Raw genomic sequence first — 10,000 nt, forward strand, 5'->3', positions numbered from 1 at the left:
CCAAACTGACTGCCATTAATGTGCGTTGTGTCCTCCAGCTGTGTGGTGGATGAAATGGACTTCTCGAGCATGGAGCTGGACGAAGCGCTCAGGAAATTCCAGGCGCACATCAGAGTTCAGGGAGAAGCTCAGAAGGTGGAGCGGCTCATAGAGGCATACAGGTGGGAAACTCATGACATGATATATCGTTAGCAAATGCTTGTTTTTATAACACAAAGAATCTACGGATATTCACCAGTGGGGAACTTACTGACTTATTTTACGTTGTAGAACAAAACATGACAATCTCTAAAGCGTGTGTGAACCACAGACCTTATTTCAGACATCTAGCTACAAACACGTCAAGTGCTGACTTATTTCTGGGTTGGAATCAATCGTGCATTAGGTCTCAAATTAGACCAATTCAGGATAAAGTGACAGGATGATCATTAGAGGGTTCACCGCCATGTAACGTATCTACCATAATAATAATAATACATTTTATTTAGGGCGCCTTTCATGACACCCAAGGGCACCGTGCAATATGTTAACTGGCTGAGGGTGTATGAATAGAGGATGGTACAAGAGTCAAAGTGTCAGTCAGTGTCCTTAACACTCTTTGGGTTTAAGTACATCAGTGTAACCCAGGCTGTGTTCTTCCATCATTACAAAACAATCATGTAGAGAAATGTTCTTAAAGTTGATGGAAACCCCCCTCAGGGCTGCTGATGGATGTTTGTTTGTAACTCATTTATTTCCTCCTAACCTCAGGTAGAAAAGGTGCTGTCATGTCCACAGAAAATCTGCTGAGCAAGGACATTTCATCTCAGTAAACAGTCACTGTAACAGGGAGATAACAATAAGTGATCATCTGGTGCTTGCCTGCAGTAAAGATATGATCATAGCGTCCCTTTATGGTGACTCAGAGAGCAGTTTAACATCCTGTGTGATGGCTGGAGGCTGTATCGACAGTCTAATGTGGCGCTGGATCATTGGTCAGTTGACTTGAGGCTTTGAAACCTTACTTTAATATCTGTGGTCTTAAGGAGTGAAGATCATCAATATTGATATTCCTGCCCATGAGTGGAACTAATAGGGAAGGATACCGATTAATTTTGCATCTATAAAACGATTTGTACTGATGCTTTTTCCTTTAAAGGTGAACTTCCTGTTGGTTAGATAGATAGATAGATAGATAGATAGATAGATAGATAGATAGATAGATAGATAGATAGATAGATAGATAGATAGATGGATAGATGGATGGATGGATAGATAGATAGATAGATAGATAGATAGATAGATAGATAGATAGATAGATAGATAGATAGATGGATGGATGGATAGATAGATAGATAGATAGATAGATAGATAGACGGATAGATGGATAGATAGATAGATAGATAGATAGATAGATAGATAGATAGATAGATAGATAGATAGATAGATAGATAGATAGATAGATAGATAGATGGATGGATGGATAGATAGACGGATAGACGGATAGATAGATAGATGGATGGATGGATAGATAGATAGATAGATAGATAGATAGATAGATAGATAGATAGATAGATAGATAGATAGATAGATAGATAGATAGATAGATAGATAGATAGATAGATAGATAGATAGATAGATAGACGGATAGATGGATAGATAGACGGATAGACGGATAGATAGATAGATGGATGGATGGATGGATAGATAGATAGATAGATAGATAGATAGATAGATAGATAGATAGATAGATAGATAGATAGATAGATAGATAGATAGATAGATAGATAGATAGATAGATAGATAGATAGATAGATAGATAGATAGATAGATAGATAGATAGATAGATAGATAGATAGATAGACGGATAGATAGATAGATAGATAGATAAATAGATAGATAGATAGATAGATAGATAGATAGATAGATAAATAGATAGATAGATAGATAGATAGATAGATAGATAGATAGGAATCACACAACAATTCCAAGTCAATGACAATGATGTACTGATGACTGAAGAACAATTTTAAATGTGTCCCTTACCCATTTTGAAAAAGGCTTTCTGTCAACCCTTAGCTATTTCAGTTAGTAAAGTAGTCAACCAAACTTGATAATATATTTTTTGCTATCCAGAAATTAAATTGTTGGAGAAATCCACAGCAGACGTTGAATTGAACGGACCTCTTTCTGCGCATTGATATGACTGACATTCCTTTCCTTAGCAACTGTCTGTTCTCCTTAGCAACAGTTTGTTCTCATTAGCAACAGTCTATTAGTGAAAATTAGCGACCCCCCGGAATGTCCAGATGTACTGAAATTGGACTTGCATCACAGCAGCTCCATGTGTAACATCATCATAGACAAATATCAAGACACAATACGTGAAAAACAAACATTTACATTTGTACACAACACAATGTAATATGTATACAGTATTTCTTGCCCTTTCAGTAGAGTTCGCCCTTTATATTTTCTGTGTCCGATATTCTCTTCACAGCCAACGTTACTGCATCTGTAACCCTGGAGTGGTGCGACAGTTCAGGAACCCCGACACCATCTTCATCCTTGCCTTCGCCATCATCCTCCTCAACACCGACATGTACAGCCCCAACGTGAAGCCTGAGAGGAAGATGAAGCTAGAGGACTTTGTGAAAAACCTTCGAGGTACACTGGAAAAAATGCTGCTCCAAAAACAAGTTAATAATGAAAACAAGTTGTTTTCACTTGAAATAAGCAAAACAATCTGCCAATAGAACAAGCACAAATTAGCTTGGTAAGATTCTTGAAATAAGAAGGGATATTTAGATAAATCAGATCTTGTAATTAGCTGGGAGAACTCATTTTGAACTATATTTGACCAGAATCAGTAATGTTGTGTTACAATATAAGCCGCAAATGCTCAAAAGTGTTCAGTTAAAAAAAATATATGTTTTAAAATAAGAATTTTTGACTTAACAAGATGATGCATTGTCTAAAAACAAAACCCGATATCTCACTGCAGTGTTACTTATGAAGTTATTATGCCTTATATCAGGTGTAGAGACATATTCTGACTAGATATTCAACAAATATACCAGAAAATATACTAGATTTCAAGTTTTTGTCGTGTACTTTGTCCTCTCGTCCTGCACCGTATCCAGCTGACTGTCACAAAGCCAATATTACCTTTAGATACCGATCTGCAGCTTCAGGGATAAATATTAACTCTAAATGGAGTTGTGTGCATGCATATTGCCTTGATTAATAGCCGTGTCAATAAGGTTTTTCATTTTCAACGCCCAAAAAACTTTGCTGTTGAGGCAAAAAACACTTTTGAGTTGCCCTGAACAGATTTCGAGGGTATTAGCAGGGGCTTTGTGGCATGGCTAACTAATTTCTCCGCCTGGTGGAGTATGAGTAATTAAAGTACAGCATTGAGTGGACGCTCGTCCTCAGAGAGCTCCGAAGGACATTTCTTTCTGTTCTGTCAGAGATGTGTGCAACGCTGCAGCAAGTAAACTCAGGGGTTCATCAACTCTCATAAATATCTGAATTAATCATTAATCCGTCTGTTTTCTCTCTCTTTTCTCCTCTTCTTACAGGGGTGGATGATGGGGAAGACATCCCCCGGGAGATGCTGGTAGGGATATATGAGCGGATTCGCAAGCGAGAGCTCAAAACTAATGAAGACCACATGTCCCAGGTTCAGAAAGTGGAAAAACTCATTGTTGGGAAGAAGCCGGTAAGTCTGCCCTTGGGCTACTTCACGTAGAGTGTGACCACTTTTATCTTACCCTCCATTCAGGAGCATGCAGAACTAAATGACCCAACGTGCCTCTGAGCTGTCGCAGAGAGCACTGGCTTATTCATGGCCAACAATGTCTAAAAAACGAAAAAGAAATGAAAGAGCATTCTTAACATTAAACTTCTTTCTCCGCTGTGTGACACATCTATTCTTCAAGGCCGGAGACCTTCATGCTGAAAGACTGTAGTGTGTCTTTTGCCCTAAGAGCCAGATGAGAAAAAGTGCGGTCTGACAAGCTCTGTAATAATAAACGATATAAACACACCACATTATCTTGAAGGTGTTTACTTGAAACCATACGCTTCGTTTCAGGTCCATTAATACCCTTATTTATCAAACTAACTCCACTTTGGTGACACACTTCGGCAGGAGTCCAAGGGACCTTGAAGCAGTGATCATAGAACGTTGCGAACATTGGAAACACGACGTACTGTATTGAAAGATGAATGTGAGGAATGCGTAAATGTTTGCCCCGTGATCCATGAAACTAGTTTTCCTGATTTTAAATTTGGCCCATTTTTCTTGTGGAACATTAAGTGGAATGTCTTTTCTTTGATGTATGGTGAATTTTAAAGTTTTCATATTATGTGTGTACTGATCCTTGTAAAATGACTCTCCCTCCATAGATTGGCTCGTTGCACCACGGTCTGGGCTGTGTAAGTATTTCTCTTTCTGTCGTCTACTTCTTAGGGTTGAGTGGAGGTATTTGTAATACATCCCCAAAGGCTCGGTGGAGCAGACAACAAACATTTTGAAAGGCATAAAGTATATAACTTTTATACTAAGGAATGAAGCTGTATTTGTGCAGGTGCTATCCTTACCACACCGGAGACTGGTGTGTTACTGCAGACTTTTTGAAGTACCCGACCCGAACAAACCACAAAAGTTGGGTGTCCACCAACGGGAGATCTTCCTCTTCAATGACCTGCTAGTGGTGAGGAAGACATTATTCAGTCAACACACTGAAAACACACTTTGAGTGAAAAGAGTCTCACCTCTGTATATGCCATGTTCTTTTTCATAGGTCACTAAGATTTTCCAAAAGAAGAAGAACTCTGTGACGTACAGCTTTCGGCAGTCCTTCTCACTTTATGGCATGCAAGTGCTAATCTTTGAGAATCAGTGTAAGTGCAATGGGGTTAGTGTTAGGGTTGGACTTTTGCTTAAGCACTTTTAAAAGCTGTCAGTATGCTCGAAATGATCAAGTTTGCATGAGAAACACTTGTAAAGGCAAACATTTTTAATGCTTATTAGAATTGCCCCAAAGCAGGGTAAGAACCAAGCCACAACCTCAGGGTTTGAATAGTGATGCCAATGCAGATGTGCAATAACGTTGCATAGCCAGCAGGGGGCAACTCAACTGGTTCAAACTGAAGTCTGATTGTATAGAAGTCTACAAAAAAAAGGACCATAATTCACTCTTTGTGACCTTCCTAAAGATGATGATCAGCAACTTTGGGATCTGAATAGTAAAGCCAGTGCAGTTACCTTGCATAGCCAGCAGGGGGCAACGACAGTGGTTAAAAAAACAAGTCTGATTTCATAGAAGTCAATGAGAAAATTACCATATTTCTCTTTAAATGTTATATAAAAAATGTTCCTGACGAGTTTATGGTGCCATTGTATATTCTTAAAGATAGCAGAAGTGTTGTCTGTTTCTGAGACAATTCTAACTTCTACAGACTCTCCTGGTGTATTTTGTTTGGCTAATTGTTGATACCGTCACTCTTTAGATTATCCCAACGGAGTGCGTCTGACGTCAGCCATTCCCGGAGCAGACATCAAAGTCCTCATCAACTTCAACGCACCAAATCCTCAGGACCGCAAAAAGTTCACTGACGATCTGCGAGAATCTATTTCTGAAGTCCAAGAGATGGAGAAGTACCGGATAGAATGTGAGAAAAAGTTGCACGTCTTATTTTTTAAATATTTATCTAAAAAGTCTGGATTTACTGTTAAATGTCACCTATTATGCAAAATCCACTTGTTCATGTCTTTTATACATAACCATGTGTCCCCTCTGTAGAAAGACACTCTGAAAGTTTCAGGAACAAAAAGTCTCTCCCCCTTTTGTCCTGATCCATTTCTATAAAAACCTGTCTGAAAATGAGCTGATCAGATTTTGGCCACTTTATGATGTCATAATGATGTTTTGTCTTGTGTAACCATTAGCCAATCAGCAACCAAGTTAACCCCCCCCCACCTTATCACCTGAATGTCCTCCTAGAGCACCATTGAGTTCTTTGTAACCAAATCTCTCTCAGAGGGGCGTGGGGAGGGGCTCCATATTTTCATCTAAAGTAACAGACAGAGAATCAGCACTTTGGAAACAGGGCTGAAACAGAGGGGATTATGGGTAATGCTGCAATGATCTGTTTGGTGTTTCAGCCAATCAGAGACAGGTTCTGTATATATCTGAGAGCTATAATATATTGATGAAAATATAAGGGGACCTTTAACATTGTGTCTCTTTCTTCACAGCTGAGCTAGAGAAACAGAAGGGGGTCGTGAGGCCCAGCATGTCCCAGACTTCAGCCATGAAGAAGGACACGGGAAACGGGTCTCTGAGTCGCGGGAGCCTCGACGACAGCTACGCCATTGGTGAAGGTTTGAAGAGGAGCGCACTCAGCAGCTCCCTACGAGACCTCTCAGACGCAGGTAAAATCAGGGGATACCATACTGACTCATGTCTCATCCTAATGCTAGACAAAAGTAAACCCAAGTGATGTTATTTGATTAGGAAACTAGGAAGTATTGTGGAAATATTTTCCTCGGCCCATAACTTTGACCCAGTTTATCAGTTTGTATGGTTTAGTTTATTTGTTTATAGTGTTGTGGACAGTCCCCATTGATCAACTGTCACAAAAACATTTCCAGCGGTTGTCCCCGGCCAGATGGTAATAGACACCTTTTTAAAATCACAACACATCAACAGCATTAGTTGTACATACTGAGCACAGGCCTGCACCCTTGGGCTGCTCTCTGTGTTTTGTCTCCCTGTTCCTGCCTGTTGGCGTCAACTGATAGAAGTGTTATTATAGTGCTTTTTCTTGTTATGAACAATGCTGATTATTCTCTCAGAACTAGCTAAATACATGGGTCTGGGGTAGAGAGCTTCAGAATTGGTTTGGCAGCAGCTGTGTCACCTCGTGGCTCAGCACATGTCTTGTGAATTCTCCGTCCGAAGCTCCAAATAAGCCATCAGTGTTTGCCATCAAAGTTCCTGCTCTCCTCGTGTCTCTCTGAGTCTCCATTGCTTCAGAAGTTTCCATCACAGGAAGGAGCTGAGTTCCTGTTGGGCGGTACTAGCGACTGCGACTGACCTTCTGATGCAGAGTGAACAGAGCCTCTGAGCAGTGAAGGAAATAGAGATGGGTGTTTGCTAATGGGCTCAGGTGTAATTCACTAGAGGCTCTTACCTATTAGTCCTGCGTTGCCGGCAGTGGAGCGCCATGTAGGTCACTGTGATCAATCTGAGCGCCTAAGTCGTAATATGATCTGATGTTGTTGGGTTGAGTCAGGATGGACAGAGCCGCCAAACACATTCAGTGACCACAGGACAGCTTTCTCAGTGCGGATGAATTGAGACGAAACATCTTTTAGATAGCAGCTTTTATAGAGAGCAACAAGAGTGGGTTTTGGAGGCCTTTGAAGCATTTTACCTTCTTCAGACCCTCGTGAGTTTAGGAGGGTTATTCATGTGTTCAGAATGTGACGTTGATTTTATTAAGACGTATCTTCCCAATGTATGTCAATGGGAAAAAGTATTGTGGGCCCAACGATGTCAGGCAGTTCATTCAACACCTGACGCACTTCCTGGGTGCTTGATATTTCCTTTAGGAGAGTTTTGCCTCTTCATCACTCAGTTCAAACACATTTGAGGTTTGATTTTGGTTGGTTTAAAAGTGACTCTTGAGGGACAGCTTTCTTGACCGTTGTTGGGAAAACGTTTCCTGAGCTTGTGCATAAATGCATTTGGGTATCTGGAGTGCCTAAGACGCCCTTGACAGTTGTTTGTGACCTCCATAGATCAGAAAAACATTTAACATTTACCACAAGACGAGAGTCAATAACATATTTTGTTAAATGATGGCATACATTGGACATTGTTTTTCCTACTTGGGATAACATATCTGGGCATATCAGCCTGTTCTGCTTCGATTTGGATCATCCTTCTTTTTTTGTCTCTTGTGAGTCTTGCAAGTTAATGGATGTGAAATGTTACTGTATATTTCCAGAGTTTCCCTTTAGCGCTGTCAGATTGCAATGTTTTCACTGACTATCAGGGTTTCCTTCCAGCTGTGCCTCAAGTAGCTGAGTAGAAAATATGAAAGTTGACGTATCCTAGAGGCGAGGAGTTGTAGCAGTGCTTTGCTTCTTCCCTCTCCTTATCAGCCTCCCTCTCCCTTTCTGCTGCTAGCTAGTCATCTGTCACTGTCACCTTAGGGTGCTAGCGCCCCTCCACTAGAAGAGATATGTGCACCTGCAGGTGTTAACCCGGCGTGTCTAATCTGTCATGTTGCATGTTCTGGCCAGGCAAGCGTGGGAGACGCAGCAGTGCAGGATCACTAGACAGCAATATGGAAGTAAGTAGGATTGAACCGATGCTGAGCTGTCCTTCGACTTTGTGTTGTTCCCTCTGAACACAAGTTTTCTGTTTCTTTGTAGTTTTGATTTGACTGTTTTGGTGGTGTTTTTTGTTGTTGTGAGCATCTTGGTCACTGCATGCTTTGGGCTGATCCACTGTGGCTGATAACACTTTATGTACACAGCATGACTAATAATCCTCCTGACCCACATTAGGGCTGTGTCGATGTTAGAGTCCTCCTCTTGTGTAGTGGGCTAGCCTTGTATCCATATTCTGAATTGTGTCCCCTTTTGTTTACTAGATGTGAATCTGGCTATGCTTTGTCAGACCCAGCTACTGCATGCTTACAGTTTGGAGTGACGACTCGGAGGGCTTCCTTTCATTGACCCCTGACCTTTATATGAAGTTCTTCCTTTTCATGTATTACTGTCACACTTACCAAGCTGTGCGGTGCAATGAAAGAAACCTAGCATAAAGGCATATGTCAAATGGTTAATATAAACTCTTTGTAACCAGAAAAAAACGTTAGGGCCATTAGCATTATGGCTAGGTGAAGTGTAGCTATCAATGAAGCTAGGTGTAGCTAGCTTCGTTGAATTGAAGATGATTTGAGAGGCAGCAACATTTTGTAGCTATTCATTGCAAGTTTGAATCTTGAGCTGTTGCCAGAACAAGGTCTTTAAGAAGAAAGCTATCAATATATGTTTTACTTATTTATTATGTTCCTGATGTCTGGGGCACTTAGCCTAAGCAAAATGTAATTAAGTTAGCTGTTAGCTTATCATATTAGCTTTTAAGACTATTTATCAATATTCAGCATATCAAATGAGACTCACTGATTCTGTCCATACCTTCCACAAAGTAGAAGATCCTGCACTTTCTACAGAGTTGTGTTTTAAGCACTCAGTCTTCGAACCCTAACATTAGCTTACTACTTTCAGTGATGGCTACAGCTACCAAAAGTAAAATGAATTTTGATCATGTAACAAACATTATGAGTTACTGTCATTACGTCAGTCATTGTGGTTATTTAAAGACAGGAATACCTTGTCATTGAAAAGAGACTCGGCAGAGAATACAACTGATAGCCCAGCTCTGATCACATTAGTCAAATAAATGAAGGTATGATAATTAATCAAAATAAATAATGCAACACTTTGGAGCTTCAAGCACAATCCATCTTTATTGTTCTTAGTGTATCATAAAGGGACTCCACCTTGCTGTTCGTGTTACTACCCTGTGTTGTAGAATCACATTAGATGAACCGTAGTCGATAGTTTGCATGTTGTGCATGGCTCTAAAAAAGTTGCTTAATTTCTTTTACTTTTTTGTGATCTTGTTAATCTGTGTTACTGTGACATTATATAAAAGACATCTGATGTATTTTGTTTGTCTTGCTGAGTGTACATTTTGAAATACTCACACAATGGTAAACTCTTCCTGAACCTGGACTTGAATACAAATATGTGTTCTGTATACAGGCTACAGTTTCAGATGTTCTGTTCTAGCGACTCTCAAAAATAGGGGCACATGAAAATTAAAAAGGGTGTTGTAACCTTGGAAACCAGATGTGATAGCAACTCACTCGGCTCATCACAGGACGGATACTGCAGGCTCTGACAAGCTCAGAAAGCAAAGCCTCCAGA

General features: G+C 40.2%; 1 protein-coding gene across 5 annotated transcripts in view; it reads left to right on the forward strand.

Moving 5' to 3' along the window:
- Positions 1–10,000, forward strand: part of iqsec1b (IQ motif and Sec7 domain ArfGEF 1b) — a 44,811-nt gene that overhangs the window by 33,165 nt on the left and 1,646 nt on the right. For 4 of the 5 annotated variants that reach the window (XM_079684941.1, XM_079684938.1, XM_079684939.1 and 1 more), the window contains 9 exons: positions 39–161; positions 2,480–2,646; positions 3,564–3,703; positions 4,393–4,422; positions 4,575–4,700; positions 4,791–4,890; positions 5,500–5,661; positions 6,248–6,424; positions 8,303–8,352. In XM_079684941.1, coding sequence (XP_079541067.1) covers positions 39–161; positions 2,480–2,646; positions 3,564–3,703; positions 4,393–4,422; positions 4,575–4,700; positions 4,791–4,890; positions 5,500–5,661; positions 6,248–6,424; positions 8,303–8,352 — 1,075 coding nt within the window. The remainder of the gene's footprint in view (positions 1–38; positions 162–2,479; positions 2,647–3,563; positions 3,704–4,392; positions 4,423–4,574; positions 4,701–4,790; positions 4,891–5,499; positions 5,662–6,247; positions 6,425–8,302; positions 8,353–10,000) is intronic. The other variant, XM_079684942.1, reaches the window with a different exon arrangement.

This window comes from Notothenia rossii (assembly GCF_949606895.1).
Source record: "Notothenia rossii genome assembly, chromosome: 5".
Lineage (NCBI taxonomy): Eukaryota > Metazoa > Chordata > Actinopteri > Perciformes > Nototheniidae > Notothenia > Notothenia rossii.